Source organism: Balaenoptera acutorostrata, chromosome 17 (assembly GCF_949987535.1).
Source record: "Balaenoptera acutorostrata chromosome 17, mBalAcu1.1, whole genome shotgun sequence".
In the NCBI taxonomy this organism is placed as follows: domain Eukaryota; kingdom Metazoa; phylum Chordata; class Mammalia; order Artiodactyla; family Balaenopteridae; genus Balaenoptera; species Balaenoptera acutorostrata.
In genome coordinates, this window is record NC_080080.1 from 10,006,021 (window position 1) to 10,023,441 (window position 17,421).

A 17,421-nucleotide genomic window follows, 5' to 3' on the forward strand; every position below is an offset into this window, starting at 1 on the left:
CACATCCTTTTCAACGCCCCCGCTCCCCCCGCAGCTTTGTTGAGGTATAATTGAAAATAAAAATTGTATATATTTAACATGTACAACTTGATGTTTTGATATACAATATGAGTTTATCACAATCAAGTAATTAACATATGTATCACCACATATAGTTACCATTTTCTTTGTTTTTTTCCCTTGTGTATGTGTGTGTGTGTGTGTGTGTATGAGAGAGAGAGAGAGAGAGAGGACATTTAAGATCTATCTTCTTAGAAAATTTCATGTACTTTTCCTTTAAGGACTTCCAGCTTTGGAAGCTGCCTTGTCATAAACACCCTCCTTCCCTTTGGAAACAGGAGCTCTCTGGTTTCAGGTCCCCTTCCTGAACTGAGTCCATCTTTTCTTTTACATGTGAATATTTTATATGTCTTCAGTGAGTGTTAGGGTTTCTATGGGTATTTTGCAAAGGCCAGAGCTCTTATAAAATTTAAATTCATGTATTAATACAGTTAGCCTAGAAAGTCAAAGAGGCTTTTGAGAGAAACAAATTCCCCTTCTTAAATGTATCTACTATAAGTGTGGCCAATGGTATGCAGCAACATCATAAAACAAATATGTTATTTTCCAATGGGCCAAGAGGATGTTTTGCCACTTCCACCCTCAGCCAAATGAAGTAGAGTGCAACGATTAATTATTTTGGTTAAATCCAATATGTGAAAAATCTGCTTTTCCACAAACTAGAAATAATGTCAATGGCTTGAACTGAGCAAAACCTAACAGACCCTGTAACCAAACAAGAATTGGTTCTGCTACCTCATCCATTTGGAGTCATCCTACTAGACTTCTCAAAGCCCAAACATCTTAGAAGTCTCTTGTTTATTTTGCATTTGGAAAGTCAAAATATATTTCACATGTTCTTGTCTATCAGTCTTATTTAGGTGAAATGTGTTGACTGCCTGTGGTAGCATTTTTATTGAGCACATGGAAGCCAGATTTATACAATCTAAATTTAATTGCTGGAATTTTGCTATCGATGAGATCCTGGGCAAGTTCCTTAACCACGTGGCGCCTCAGTGCCCTAGTCAGTAAAATGGGACTAATAAAAGATAGAGAAGGCTCTAACTCAGAGAACTGATGGGATGATTAAATGAAATGGTTGTAAAGATGGTTGTAGAGGGAAAAGTGTACCATCAATTATTGCTAATCTTATTATTATCTCTATGCACACTATAGTTGCTAGAAACTAAGGGATATGGACCCAAGGAAAATCAGTTTTCCCCTTCAATGAGCTCACCACTTCATGGGGAGAGGTGAGAGAAAAATGGGTAAGCCAATGGGGTAGAGCCAGTGCCTGTAGTAAGAGCCATACTGGAGGAACCAGAACAGACTTTTGAACAACAGAAAAGGAAACCATTAATTCTCACTGGGAATATCAGGAAAGCCTTCGCTCAGAGACAACATTGCTCAGGCTTTGAAGGATCAAGTGAGTAGTGTTTTCAGGGAGGGAAATGGGGAGAATAGAGGGAAATTCCAAGAGGAGGGAACTGTGTACAAAAAGACATTGAGTTGGCAAAATACTGTCCCTGGAACGTAGTCAAGACCCAGCCATAATAAATATGCAAGGAATTAAGTGAACTTAATTCACTTAATTAAGGTCCATGAGAGGACCATGAATGAGAGGTCCATTATAGCCTCAAAGCAGTGTGTTGACTTCTCTTGTTTTAAGTGACAATCATTTGGTGGTTTGCAGATTCCCAAAAGCCTCTTGATATGTGTACTGAGCCAATGCTGTCATTCAAAAACAGAACTTGGGGGGGGGGTCTGAATGGCACTATGTCATCGCAACAAGAAGAATAACATTTGAATCTAATTGTGTCATCTATGCTCTTATTTTCAAACAACATGCCCTAACACCCCTACAGCAAAGGAACTTTCAGAGGAGTCAGTACACCAGATGCAATGTTTTCTCCCTGATGTGTTAGTTTCAACCTCTGAGTTCAGGAAATTCTTTGAGCGTCTTTCTGTAGCATGCTATGCTCATTCATCAGCTTGAGTCATTTTATCTGATTGGGTCCAATCTCCCCCTCCTTGGCAAGCCTCCTTTTGCTGCTGAATAAATCATCCTGGGATATGTCCAGGAGGAAGATTTTCATAGGAAAGTTCCATCTGCATTCAACCCCTCATTTATTCAGGCTGAGCTCTCAGGCTCCCAAGGAGAAAGAATTGAGAAAATAAAGAGGTGTCTTCCACTGCCAAGTTTACTAATATGCTCATTAGCACAGATGACTTGGGGCTATGCCTGCAGATCAGGACACAGCTCCCCACACATCCTGGCATAGGGTCTGCAGGAACCAGCCTCCCTCCCCCACCCAGCCCTCTGCCCTATTTGGACTCCCTGCCTCAAGTCAAGACATTGATTACCCACCCTAAAGTTTCAGGAGAGCTGGCCAGGCAGAGTCCAAGGAATTTAGGAAGGGAGAAGCAAGTAGCATTTCTTTCTCAAGGATGTAATGCCTGGGATTATTTCATTAAGGTCTAGATAACTGCAAAACCGAGTTTTGGGGGAAGCGCTTTGCCCTTAAATTCCAGCCCCATGGAATAGTCCAGCTATTCTGGGATACCTTTACTTTGTTAACAGATTAATTCATCTACAAACTGGGTTAAAGATAGAATCGAACTTCTTTCAGTTCAAAACTGAGCACTTAATTTTGTTTCCTTTCTTGAGCGGTGTAGTTGTAGAGTGCAACTCTAAGGGACTAGGATTAAAGGAGTCTTTTCCAGGGTGTGTATGACATCCCAGAAATCTACTGCTAAGGGGGATGGGGAAAATGTTGAGTCTTCTTCCTACTTTTGGGGGGATTCTATGTGCAAGGCAGTTGACCAGTTCTGGGTTTAAACTGAAACCCGTGTGTGTGGAAAAGAAAGACTTAAAAAGGAAATAATGCAACTCGTGTTTCTGGGACACGGCGGACACAAATAACCCTGGAGATGGTGTGTGCCTTTGAGGAGGGAGATCGGGAAAGACATTCTTGCCCAGGGCAAGCAAAGGGAGGGGAGTTTCTCCTAGGGAAAGCAGGGGAAATCGTCCGCTCAGGGGGGCCTGAGGGAACGGCGAGGCGGTCTTTGGTGCTTTCAAGGGAAGCCATGGGGAGCCGCGAAAGCGCCCAGGGCCTGACGTCATTGGCCATCAGCTGACTGTGCTCAGGGCCAGGGCTCCACCGGCTGAAGCCGCAGTCCCACCGTGGCTCCGCCACATGCAAACGGGCTCGGGACTGCGGCGCGCCCGGCGGACCCGGAGCCCCTGCTCGGCCCGGCGCGGGCGCACACACCACGTGCCCACCGTGTTGCGCCTGGATCTGCCCCGAGCTCCGCCAGGGGCTTTGTCCGCAACTGCTCGCCGGAGCTCGGCGGGCGGGAAACCGGGCTCGAGAGGGCGGCTGGAAATGCCTTCCCCACGCCCTCCGTCCTCGACCCCTACTGTAAGCGGGGAGAAACTTGGCCCTCCGAGGGCCCTCGCATTCTAATGCCTCGCGCTCTCCATCCCTCCGGATTGATGTAGTAAAGAGACTCCCCCAGGAAGCTGCCGGCCTCTGCAATTGTGGCTTCTTGGGGGTATTTTGCTTTTAGCCCGCAAGCTGGCTTTGCCAAAAGACGCCCCAGTGGGGAGAGCGTAAAGGAGACCCTCTATGCCTTCGCGCTGGGCTCTCGGAGTCCGTGGGCAAAGCGGCCTACGAGTCCTGGCTCCGCACCTGCGGAGGACCAGAGCCGGTGTCTAAAAAAGAACAGCGGAGGAACCGGCCAGCGCGGCCAGCTGGAGCGCTGCATCTCCGCGCCGGGGGCTGGTCGGCGGCGCCCGCCCCGCCTGCCCCAACTCCACCGTCCTCTCCCACGCGGGTCTGCGCGCGCCGCTGCCTTGAAGACCTGGGGCGTCCTGGCCAGATCTGGGCGCCAGGTCCACGCCACCGCCGCCACTCCGCCCCCGCCCCGTTCCGGGGGCGTGGCTTGGCGTGGGGGCGGGTCTAAGTCTCCTCTGGTGTCCAACCGCTCAGACAGGTCTCCAAATTCTTGCCTGTCGCCCGGCGCCCGCGGCGCGCTTCAGAGCAGAGCGCCAGGTTGGCACGCGGCGCTCCCCTGGATCCGGCGGCGACTCAGGCGACTTCCCCGCGGCCTCGGGCCTCCCTTCTCGCCCAAACCTCACACCCGCCGCACGCACCAAGCTACGGTTCTTAGCCTCAGCCATCTGCACCAGTGGCTTCTCCTCGTCCTCGGAGCTGTTGGCTTTGGAGCCCTCCCCACTTTTTTCCTGCCCTCGCCTCCTGCTCCTCCCAGCTCCGGGCCAAAGGGATTCCAACGAGCGAAGTGAAGGGGGTGAGAATCTTGTGCTGCGACCCCTCGGAAACACAGCTGGAAAGGCTGACTCCGTCTAGTAGCCGCGACTGGGACCCTGAGGCCCTCCCCCTTCCCCGAGGGATGCGTCGGGCCAGAACCAGCGCTGCGCTGTCAGTCTTCGCTCAGGAAGTGGAGACAGCCAGAAACGAACGCGGGAGGGAGCCTCCGCACACCCGCACTTCCAAATTAACTGTTTGGTGACTTGTTAGCGCTGAGGCTACCACCTCGCCAATCCTCCCGCTGGGCACCCGCCACCTCACTGTCCCCCACTCCTCCCCCTTCATTACCCCCGCCCCCAGCTCCGCCCCGGCTCCCCATCCCGGCGCAATGGAGTTCTCCGAAGGACTCTGCTCCAGCCAGAGCGGCTAACTTCGCACCCGTCTGCGCTGCCGGTCACCCCCGACCAGCCCCCACTGCAGCCGCCGAGTCGTGGGCGTCCCGAGCCCAGTGCCGCAGCCAGGACCCGCCCGGCGCGCAGCTGAAGCACGGAGCCCAGGCGCCTGGGCGCCTCTTGGAGAGCAAAGGCAACGCCAAGACGCTGAGCCGAGACCCAGCCAGGAAGCCAGAGGCCGGGAAGGGGTCTGCGTGGCTCAGAGCGCCGCAGCTTCTGCGGACAAATAGCCCCCGCTGCCACGCACCCAAGCTGCGCGGGCTGGCGCGAGGGCGACGCGCGAGGGCGCAGGGGTCTGCGGCGGTCTTCCAGGCGCCCTTTGGCCCGGGGCGCACTATGACCTGACGTGCGGGGACCTCCTGCCCAGGGCGGCTGGGGATAGTAGGGCTCGCCGCCAAGCTCCCACCAGGCCGCCTTTGGGTCTTTCGGGACCCCCTCCCGCCGCGGCCTCCCGCAGGTTCTGCGCCTCCCTCCCAGCGGCCCGGCGCCATGGAGCTCTCCGATGTGCGCTGCCTTAGCGGCAGCGAGGAGCTCTACACCATCCACCCGACGCCCCCGGCCGGCGACGGCGGGAGCGGCTCCCGGCCGCAGCGGCTGCTGTGGCAAACGGCGGTGCGGCACATCACCGAGCAGCGCTTCGTTCACGGGCACCGGGGCAGCGGCGGCGGGAGCGGGAGCTCCAGCAAAGCCTCGGACCCTGTGGGCGGCGGCCTCAACCACCACCACGCGTCGCAGCTGGCCGGCGACTCGGCGCTGCCCCTCTACGCGCTGGGCCCCGGGGAGAGAGCGCACAGCCCCGGCTGCACCAAAGTCTTCCCGGAACGCAGCGGCAGCGGCGGCGGCGGCGGCGCGGACGACCTGGGCTTCCTGCACCTCGACTGCGCCCCGAGCAACTCGGATTTCTTCCTCAAGGGGGGCTATAGCTACCGAGGGGTCATTTTCCCCACCCTGCGCAACTCCTTCAAGTCCCGGGATCTGGAGCGCCTGTACCAGCGCTATTTCCTGGGCCAGAGGCGCAAATCGGAGGTGGTGATGAACGTGCTGGACGTACTGACCAAACTCACTCTCTTGGTTCTGCACTTGAGCCTGGCCTCGGCCCCCATGGACCCGCTCAAGGGCATCCTGCTGGGCTTCTTCACGGGCATAGAGGTGGTGATCTGCGCCTTGGTGGTGGTCAGGAAGGACACCACGTCGCACACCTACCTGCAGTACAGCGGCGTGGTCACCTGGGTGGCCATGGCCACCCAGATCTTAGCAGCAGGTCTGGGCTATGGGCTCCTGGGAGACGGCATTGGCTACGTGCTCTTCACGCTCTTCGCCACCTACAGCATGCTGCCGCTGCCGCTCACCTGGGCCATCCTGGCGGGCCTGGGCACGTCGTTACTGCAGGTGGTCCTCCAGGGGGTCATCCCCAGGCTGGCGGTCATTTCCATCAACCAGGTAACTCCTGCCTGCCTTGCTCGTCCCCTGACTCCCCGGGGTTCTTTAGAAATCGCTTTTCTAAGAGGCAGGTTTGCCTCTCTCCCTGTGAGTCCCCTCCCCCAGCCCGGCACAGTGCTTTGCACCTAGGAGGTCCTGGGAGTTCGTGGGATGCTGTTGCTCTAGAGGAACTGGAACTAAATGACCTCTAAAGTTTTTATCATCTCTATCCTTATACTCTGATTCTGTGAGTAATTCTCTGACATCAGCTAAGAAGTAGTCTTCTTTTTGCTCCTCACACATCCCCCAGGAGCTGCAGTCAGTCTCTGGAGCAGGAGACAGAAAGGGGGGAGGAGCACCCCGATTTAGAAGGTGACCCATTCCTTAGCTTACTCGTGAGAGTTACAGCAGGGTGTCCTAAGGGACTCTGGGATTCAGAGTTGGGTTTCTCTGTGTCTTTGCGCCACAAATCCTCAGTTCTCGAAGGAATCAATATTTGTCAAACGCGTGCTACTTGCTGGTGCTGGGTACCCTACTTAAGCTATCTCACGCAGTCTTTCAGACAAGCCTGTGACACACGTGTTTTTTCTTTATTGCCTTGGGGGATCTAAGGTGCAATCTTCTCTTGCTACAGGATCCAACCCCAATGCTTTGAATAAATCAACCTCAGGACTTTTGGGGCTGGTGGAGAGGGGGGAGCATGTCATTGGCAAAGAATGCAAGTTTTGCTTAATTGAAAAGGGGCATTTTGATGTAGATGGTTTGAAATATTTAGGTGGAACCTGACTCTTTAGGTCGCTTTCTCCTTTCTCCCCCTTTCTTCCTATCTTTCCCCATTAAAAATGGATGTGTTTCTGTGAACAAAGTTCTCATTGTCTGTGAATGAGGAGTTAGATGATGACTCTATTGTTTAAATTCATTGAAATCAATTGATAATTAATGGTCTGGCACTTTCTTGGCCAAATGTCTGGTAGGTAACAAGAGAGTGAATGGGGGTAACAGGAGAGTTTTATGGGAACTTCTCCATAAAAATGAGGGAAACGTATCAGCTGGAGTGTTTTCAAGTAAATAGCTGGTGAGAGGTGCTTGGCCATCAGAGGCTTCTCTTGCAGTCTGGTTTGAATAGATGGTTCTTAGGATAAACAGGTACAACACCTATGAAAACTGCTCATGACTTTTAGAGCGCTGGTACCGTCAGAGTGCTTTACCCATCATTGACCTTCTGGACTCCTAGTTGATTTGGGATTCTCTCTCTTCTCGGATGGTCTATATCCATTTGCTTAGGTTACTTATCTGGTTGGCCACTTTTACGGTGCTTTTTGAAGTCTCCCTGGGTAGAGCAAAGAGCATATAAAGTACATGGCTATGATCATCAGGCATGAAATGGGAGGATGAGAGCCTCTGTAAGTAAGGTCTGACCCGTTGAATTTTTCTTATTAAAAACAATAATGAGGGACTTCCCTGGTCGTGTAGTGGTTAAGAATCCGCCTGCCAATGCAGGGGACACGAGTTCGATCCCTGGTCCGGGAAGATCCCACATGCCGTGGAGCAAATAAGCCCGTGCGCCACAACTACTGAGGCTGTGCTCTAGAGCCCGTGAGCCACAACTATTGAAGCCCACACACCTAGAGCCCGTGCTCCGCAACAAGAGAAGCCACCGCAGTGAGAAGCCTGGGCATGGCAACAAAGAGTAGCCCCTGCTCGCCGCAACTAGAGAAAGCCCGCGTGCAGCAACGAAGACCCAGTGCAGCCAAAAATAAATAAATAAAATAAATAAATTTATAAAAGAAAAAAGGATTTAAAAAACCATAATGAATGTTTTCTCAGAATCATCATGAACCTTTAATACCCACATATGATAAAGTCTCAATTTGGGATTATATAAAATTATATTTTAACTGTGTTTCTGAATCTTGTTTACACGTGGATTTGAACCTGAGTGTCCTCTGAATCTCTCCCTTTCTTCCCATTTCTCTCCTTCTGTTTTGCATTTTCTTTATTATGTACCTAGACATCAGCTGACCCTCTTGCTCCTTTACCCTTTTTCCCTTTCTCATCTTTTCTGTCTCCTCCTCCTCCTTCCTTCCCCTTCTCTTCTCTCACTATGAGTCGTTTTCATAATATATCATAGCTATCTTGACCATTTGCAGAAAATTCCATTTGTCATAACCCACTGCTTCTCATGCAGTAGGCTTCCTTGGTACACATTACTAAAAGACTTTGTCAAGTAACTTTGGAATAGTATTTAGAATAACATCCTAAGTAGCAAATTATGAATATTTTCAAAGTCCTAAGTATAGAGACACTTTTCTTGCCAAATGAATCCAGAAAGTAAATTTTGGCTCCATATTTGTTTTATTCTCCACTCAAATACTACCAGATGGGAGAAGATTAAAAATAACCCTCAAATGCCTTCCTACTCCCACCCCATCATAAACAATCCTTTAGCGTGAAAACCAGGGTCCTGGTGTATGTATACCAATCTCATTCAACTTTCTGTTTGGGTAGGAAATGCAGATGAACTATCTTTTCATAAGGTGTCTCCTTTTGCCGGACTCTGAAAGAACAAGCAGAGCGCTCTCCTCTGATTTTAGGTGCTGAAAGAACCTTTGTGGCTTTGGCCACAAAAGGTTTTCCTTTGGCGCCCTCTAGAGGTTCAAGTGTCTTTCCTAGACCTTGTAGGTGGATAAAGTAGAGAATCGCTTTAAAAAAAAAAGAATCTGTGATTTTTTAAATCAGTATTGTTTGGTTTTCCCTGTTTGGTGATATACAAGGCATACTTAACACCTGCTAACGACCTTGTTTAGAAACTGGAATAAAATCCTAACTCCTTACCGTGGCCTACTGGATCCTCTATAAGTTGGTGCTGCTTCTCTCGCTAATTATATTTCTGTCTCTTCTACTCCTCAGCCTCCAAATATGCTCTCTATTTTCCTGTCTTTCAAATATCCCAAGCTCTTTCCCACTTCTTAGGCTTTGTGACTGCTGCCTAGAACAATTTTTGCCAGGTCTTCATATGACTGACGCATTCTCATTATTCCAGACTCAGTTCAAATGCCGCTCCCTAGTACATGACGTGTCTTATTTTCTCCAGAACACATATACCATCTGAAATTATCTGATTGGTTTATATTTATTGTGTTTCTTCCCCCAGCCCCACACCCTCACAAGAATGTAAACACCGTGTAAGAGCAAAGATGTTGTCTATCGTGTTTATCCTTTTATCCTCAGCACCTAGAAAAATGTGAGGCACGTGGTAGGCACTTGATCACTGAATGAACAAGAGTACTCATTGCATAAGCAATATTATAAAATAGTCAAGTCCCCTGACGTTGTGTTGGTGAAAGCTTTCTACACACATACACACACACGTTAAATGTGTGTAAAGCAGTCTTTTACACGTAAACACCTTCAGAGAAATCAAAGCACAGTAATAATTCTTTACATTTGTGCAATATTTTACCTGTAACCAAGAGCCTTTACATACATGATCACATCTAGTGATGACAAACTGATGGTATCATCCTTCACTTTTATTTCAGAGAAGAAATGACAGATTCTTAGAAACTTTAAAGGGACCTCCCAAAGATGATGAGCCTGAGAAGTGGTGAGGTCAGGATTCAGATCCTAGCTCAATGCCAGTCACTCTTAAGAAACCTTTCAGAGGGTGTCCTTCTAAAAACATAAGCATTTGAAATGACTCAAGAGCAAGAGGTACCTGTTTCACTACTCAGGAGAGTGATACCCCATATAGCACACGAATTAACATTTAATGAAAAAGCCAAAGGGCAATCATAAGGGGAAAGTGATTGAATTGCTGGGAATAGGCTCTTTGTAGCTAGCTTATCGTCTTGCTCAGTGGGATATAAATTTGTCAACTGAAGGCCATCAACACTGGCATATCTTCTTTCTCTACATTAATCTTGATTCCCATTAAGAGGATGGCTCATGTTTAACTTAACATTTTCAAGAAGCAGGAAGCTAGAATTGAGGATACAGTAAACACACCTCGGCAGCTGTTTCACTTCACTGAAAATGCCATTTTCAAAAGGAACAAATGAGCTGATGATTGCCTTCTCTAACCCAAGCTTGAGAATCGGCTTCTCCTCTTTCCCTCTGGAAGAAAATTATATCTGTGGCTTGACAGGGTAACAACCAAGCTGCAGGTCTCTGCAGATACCCTATACGAAGAGAGAATGCTCTGTATTCATTTATCTATCAATCACGTGCTTTCCACTGTGGATACGTGGTAGAACCTTAAAAGGGCCGACTAGGAGGTTCCTTGCTATCAGCAAAGAAACGGTTTCTGTTTTCTCCACTCAGTGAACAGTTAGACGAAAGTCGTGAACTTCCCACCCGAAGAGGTTCTTGTCCAGGGCAGATGTGATCCCCGTGTATTTTCTAGGTCTAAGTGGCACTGGAAATACTGAGGAACCCTCAGAAGATTCAAAGCCCAATTCAAAGGATTCCTTTTCCTTTCCCCCTGAGAAAGTTCAGCTACAGGTAGCACTAGGGCTGTAGGTATTCCTTCCTTGGGGAGCCTCACCCATTTCAAGTTAAATCAGCTTCATTATGTGATTCAAGCCACAGATAGTAGCGCCTTTGTCCAGATTCTCTCTAGGACACAGAATTTTCCACCTCTTAAATTGTTTCTCTTGCCAGTTCAATTTACCCATCTGAAAATTCATTACAAAATGACATTATGTGTATAAATAAAATATTAATGATAAGGTTGTATTTGGTAGGTTCTCTCACCAGGGAGATACATTCTAAGCTCTGTTGCTGTAGTTAGCAGTTGATTCTATTTTAATTGCTGGTGACAATAATATGAGCTACCTAACTTTTGAAATTCATCTCATTCTCATTCTTCAGCTCATTAGTGATAAGATGATGAAGATCATTTAGTAATTGGAAAACTGAGAGGCAGCAATATTTAAACTACAAAGATTGCTGCATTATGCTTCCCTCTTGGGGATTCTAAAATGTCACAGCTAGTGGCTAATTAGCCCTCTGTACCTCTTGGTGAGGCATATAAGCAGAAGTGTCAGAACGGAGGTGATTTCTCCAAGACAGCTCTATGAGCAAAGACAGCCAGGTATGCAAATCCAGGTGAGTTAGTGCTCAAGGTCATGCTGTCAGATTTGAATTTCTCAAGCAACCTTTTCTTCCTTGTCTTACATCCAACGAAACAGAAAAGACTAGAGCCAGAAGAATGCTAATTAAATCCTGATCATTAAACTTGATTAATAACGAGGGATTTTTAGCTTAAAAAAATCCTTTTGGGAAAAATGCATCGTTTATACCAGGTAAGAGAGTGGTGTATGGTATGAGCAGGTGGGGGTCAGGAGAGAAGTAGGCTTTGCATGTGCTTTAACATGCATTTCTGATCATTTAAATGAAGGGTTGACTTCACAGTAAAGTCAAAGTGAGTATAATGGAATTACCAACATCTCTCTCCCCATGTGTAAAATTTAAACATATGCATGTATTATATGTCTTTTGTCTAAGTCTGCTAACTGAAATCAAATAAAAGGAATCTTATGACTATTCAATGTACAGCAAATGACATGTAATTTAAATCATCTCAATTTGGTATTTGATATCAAGGTAGATACTTCAGGAACCACAAATATCCATTAAATGAGTGTAACTGGGGTCCTATTTAATGCACCTCACTAGTTATGATGTGCATTTTTTAAAACCACAAATACCTCCATTTCTGTACATTTTCCTTTGGCAAATTCATATAGGCTTTAAAAAAAATAATTGCAACATCCCAGCCTGTCTGAGAAAATGACTTTCAAAAGCAGATTTGAGTGTCAACATTCCCAAGGGGTTCCTCTGAATGCCCAGAAATGGAAGTATTATTCTCTCTTACTTGTGGAAAATACCGAGAGACTGTCCTTTTTGGTTCTCTTTTCCTTCCTTCCTTTCCTTTCCTTTCCTTTTTTTTTTTTTTTTTTTTTTTTTGTGTGTGTGTGATGGAGAGTAGGCTTTGCAAAGGATATTTTTAATGACATCTGAAATGACAAACTAAATCCCTTCAGCCTTGATCTGTAGACACCTTTGCCCTGGAGTTGCCAATAGGCTTGGCGTCTGTGTATTTAGAGCGAGTTGTAAAATGACGTGTGGTGTGGTCTTTGCAAGACTGAATAATGAATTTGTTTTTCTTCCTACCCGGTAATGTCACCTGACCGGTTTCAGTGGGTCGGAGCATAATTAGGTTGGAACTGGGAAGACTGGGAGGACTTTATTTCTGGAGCAGCTGCTGCGGTGTCATGCTAAGTAGGACAAATGCATTAGTCACATTCGCACCTTGATGATTGATGGCATTTTAAGAGCTCATCAAAAATAAGTGAAACCAAGCATTAAAAGGAAAGATTAAAAAAAAACCAGTTGATCCCAAATTCAGTGCTGCTGGCAACGTATAATCAAAGGACACAACTACAGTCACGCTGATGTGACACTTCACTGTTGTCTAAATGTTTCTTAGGATGCTAATTGATTCATTTCGCAAGTGTGTCTATTTGAGTTGATGCTACATGTGTTTGTTTTCGGAACATAGGAGACGCAACATTCATCTCAAACCTTTCCTCTCACCAACGAATGGGCACAATATTGATGTTCTGAGGGACCAGGAGGTCTAGAATATGCCCTTGGATGGTGCATCAGTTCCCTAGGCATATTGCTTTGTAGCGTGTTCTTTGCTTTCTCTGGAATGCAAGGTACCAAAGCAGAATGTAGGCAAATTTCTGGGATATTTAGGTCTGACCCTCAGTTAGCAAGAGAATCAGTTCTGTAAATAATTTCTCCCTCAGCGTTTTCTTGGGGCTGGAGTAGAAGAACGTTGGTCTACCCAGCCAGATAATCTTCCCTGTGCCTTCCCAGGAAACATAATTGGATTTATACACGCAAATTAGATCATGTGAGTTTGTTTATGAAAGACTATTTTAAGAAGTCAGGTCACTTAAGCAGCACTTCGGAAGCCAGCTTTTCTCACTCCCAAGATTTTTCACAGTCAGCTCTGCAGGGTACAGAAGAATGCAGGGTAGATTAATTAACCGTTGAGGTCCCAGACATTCCCAGGGAGGCCTGGCCATCTCCCAAGGGGAATAAAAGCCATTCTACCAGTGAATGCAACTGTGTGACCACCTTCTCAACCAACGAACTGGGATTATAACAATGTGTTGTCAGATAAACCTGCAATTCCTTGTTTCTTTGATATCTCTGCATTGGACTCTGGGCATGTTTGTGATTTAGTATTTGAATTTCATTCTTAGCTAAATCACGTCTTTTAATATGTGTAACACCTTGCACATTCATTAGTCACTGGGGTTTTCTTTCCCTTCCACCCCACTTCCTGACTTATATGCCTAACTCAGGTGTTATGAATTGCAAAATATCTTTGAAACACAAAATTCTCCTAAATCAGAAAATGATAAAAATGTACATGGTGAAGACGTGAGCTAAGTATGAAATTAAATCGTATTAATGTTTGGGTTTTTTTTAATGAGTAAATTTTTTAAACTGTCATCTTTATATAGAGAGCATACCAGTATAAAATTTTCACATGAAACGAATTATTTTGTTGAGCTGTCTTATTCACTACATCCTTGTCCTGTGTCAGCTGGTTTTCCAGTTGACTGGAGTAAACCATTTCAGAATCTTTTCTCCTTTTTTCTGTGTGATTATGTGCTGAATACACGATTGCTTATAAAATAGAGACGACTAAGGATTAGGGAATGCGTAGTCAAAATATATGTACTATATGTACTCCTTTAACTCAGAACATGGAATAAGAAATGCAGCAAAACAGAACAGGACCAAAAAGAAAAAAGAAAAACTCTGCAAGGCCTAAGGATAGAAGAGATATGGTCGGTGTCCTCAAATATCAGGGGTACTGCCATGACAAAGAGAAACTGTTTATCTTATGTGTCCTCTAAGACAGAGTAATGATCAATGGGTGGTCGTTATACCATGAGAGATTTGCTTCACCTAAAGCTAAGGCTTTGTAACAGATAGACCTGCCCAGGGAGCTGCTTTTTGAAGTGATGAGCTCCCTGGCATGGGGATTTTTCAAGGGAAAGCTGTACAGAAATCTATCAGGGATGGCCTAAAGGAGAATTCCATACAGGGAGGTCTTTTCCTCAAGGTCCTTTGGAAACCACTGGTTGCATCTCTAAGCCATCACAGCCACTTTGCAGGCAGGAAAAAAAAAAAAAAAAGAAGAGGACAAAAAGCAAAGGGCAAGAAGCCAAGATGCCTAAAGGGCATTTGCCCACTGAGTCGGCGGCCCTTTCAGGAGCTCCTCTGGGACCCCTGCCCAGTGATGTCTGCTTCTATTTTGGGGACCAGAATTCTGATCCAAAGCCCCTCCATCAGCAAGAAAGGATGGCAAAAATAGATTTGATTTTAGTGCTTCTCAAAAAATCAGAATTGCATTAGGAAGAAGGGGAGAATGAGGATTGAGTAGGAAAATTATTCAACAAATATTTGTTGACTGACTGTTGGGTTCTGGATTCTGAGACACGGCTGTGTACTACCCAGTCAAGGTTGTTGCTGTAATGAGGCTGGTACTTGAATGGATTTGGGGAGGGAGTTGGTGACTCTGATGCAGAGGTAGGAAGGTTTGTAGCAGACTCTCAGAACACGTCTGAAACACAGCATTCGGTGACTATTTTACACAAATGCAGGTCTTGGGCTCTTTTTACTACAGACCTCTAAAGCATGAAAAATCAAAGCTGCAGTGGATTTCTTTTAAGAGTTGCGTGAAAGGAAAGGTCAGACTTTAGAAAAAATTGTAAATGGGTGTGGATCTTGCTAGTGAAGAATGTAAAGGCACCCCGGGGAAGAGTCAGGAGGTCAGTTATTTAAGCATCACCTTATCACAGACTGAAGGCATCCCGAGCCTGGTGACCAGAAGACATGGCACAAGAGAGCATTTGCCTCATGTTGAGAAGGTCGGGCTTGTCTGCAGCTCCAGGCTCTCCTAGTTGCTCTGTGTTCACAGTAACCCCAGCTAAAAACTGAGCAGCTGCCTTGGCGCTCCAGGCAGCCCATTCCCACACAAGGTGGGCAGACAAAGAGCTTAAGCAAGGCTCAATTCCCTCTCCTTGGTACATTGCTACACTCTGCATTTTCAACTATCAGAGCAACGTCGTAACATGTCGTGTGCCTACCAGGCTGTGAGCCCCTTGAGGTCAAGGATTGTGCCCTCCTCATTGTTGTGTTCTTAGCGCCTAGCATAGTACCCGGCACATGGGCAGTTCTAAATATCGTACTTATAAATGAATGGAATGAATGAATATTACATGGCCACCTCCTCCCCCTCCACCCCGCCAACACGCATGGTCAAATAGTCAGTGAAAAGCCAGTGAGAGAAAAGAAATCAGTTTCTCTGGTCAATACAGGCAAAAGCACACCAAATGTCATCCCAGGAAGTGCTTTGGGTAGAAAGCCCCAAGCTGAGTGTTTGCTAGACCTGTGTTAAGGAAGTTATAGTACATAACATGAAGAAAAATTCAAGTCATTATCCAGATCATTTCAGTCAAAAAAGATAAAAAAGGAAAAAGGAAGTTAAAAAGTCATGGACCTAAATTATCCATACTTATTTGTCCATTCCTGAAAATTTTAAGTAGTCTGGTCCATCCATGCAAAATAGAGCCCAAGTATTAATGAGGGTCTCAGCCCCTCATTGGCGTCCTTCTTGGTTCTGTAGCACCCTGGCTCTGAATCCCAGCACCGGCACCTCACTCAGCCTGTCTTTGCTTTGTGGTATACTACCCCAAATCATTTCTTTGGCCTGACCTCTCAGTGGTACCCCCTTCTGGTCACCTGTGGATATTCACCCTCTGGCTTCATACAGGGGCAGTTGTGGGCAAGAGGTGCTCCCACCTTCCTACCTGCCTCCGGCACTCCTTGCCAGCCAAGCTGGTCTGCCTCACTCCTAAGAGGAGAACCAGTTGCCCTTGCTGAGCGTAGTAACTGGACAATTGCTTAGTCTGCCATTTCCCACAGCTTAAAACCTGCCACCTAAAGACCAGTTTGTACCCTCACTGGACCAGTTTATCTGTAGACTGCCTAAAGGCAAAAATAAAGCCTGATTTTCCATATTGGAACCCAGTGCAAGTAACTAAAACAGTCTTCATGAAGTCCAAAAAGGTTATGAGTAAGTCGCCTGTTTTCAGTTCTGTGACGCATTATCCCCATTAGTTCACTTTTCTGCTGTCAGTTAGTTCAAGAAACAAAATCAAAATCAATCAGAGCCGGCTTATTTTCTTCTAAGTTCAGCATCAAACGTCCCCCATTACTTAAGTGAGTCTTCCTAGCCTACTGGTGACGGTCAGCTCATTTGCGGGTGGGATCATGGGACCAGACAGTCAGTGCCCAATGAACAGAGGGCCCCCTTCCCTATTTATGAGAGAGATATAGCCTTTGTCTCTTACCAAGTGAATAATGACATCATGTGCTGCTCTTGGGGCCCTGCCCAAGGCCATTTCAGCCAGAGAGGAACTGTGAACTGTGCCAATGGGCAATGAGATATTTTTGAAACTATGTAAGTACATTTCCTTAAAAACATAGAAACCACAAATTGTCATCGTATTTTTGCCATGAATTTTTCCCAGTGACATTGGCCAAATGGCTTTGGCTTCTTCAGGCACAAGTATCTTGATACCTAAAAGGGTTTTGTGAGTAGGGGGAAAATGCAGAATTATGAAGTTTTTCCTAGTACCCAGACCTAGTTAGATATTCCTTCTTCTCTGACCTGGCATTACCCCTACCTGACTATCCATCCTGCCATACTGCTATTTGTCTCCAAGTCTCTCTCTCTCACCAGCCGGGCTGTGAGTTTCACAAAGGCAGGGGTTGTACCTGAGTCACGGGTGTGTCTCTGCGACTGAGTCTAGTGCTGGTTACATACACTCTTCCTTCTCAAGTGCTTTCAGGGCTTGCCCTTCAACTCACCTCTTAAATGGTGAGGCTTCTTAAATTCCCATCCCGTATGTCTCCCCCATCACCCTGGGCAATCACGTCCTCCTTTAGTTGACGACCATGCACCTATGTCCTACATCTGTATCTCCAACCCTGTTTTGTCTGCTGCGCTGAAGACCAGGGTATTTCGTGAACTGCTAGACACCTCCAGGCAGCTCAGTCTCAACAAGTCAAAAATCAACTCCCAGTCTCCCAGCATCTATGTGAAATCCGGATGGTTTCCTCTCCCATCGCTGGGATCTGTCCAA

The 17,421-nt window shown here is 46.7% G+C and overlaps 1 protein-coding gene across 2 annotated transcripts in view; it reads left to right on the plus strand.

The window, feature by feature from the left end:
* Nucleotides 1–5,177: 5,177 nt before the first annotated feature.
* The window catches only part of ADCY8 (adenylate cyclase 8), a 228,347-nt gene continuing 216,103 nt past the window's right edge, over nucleotides 5,178–17,421 (plus strand). For both annotated transcript variants that reach the window (XM_057532097.1, XM_057532098.1), the window contains exon 1: nucleotides 5,178–6,202. In XM_057532097.1, the coding sequence (XP_057388080.1) occupies nucleotides 5,252–6,202 (951 nt within the window). In that variant the 5' untranslated portion in view covers nucleotides 5,178–5,251. The remainder of the gene's footprint in view (nucleotides 6,203–17,421) is intronic.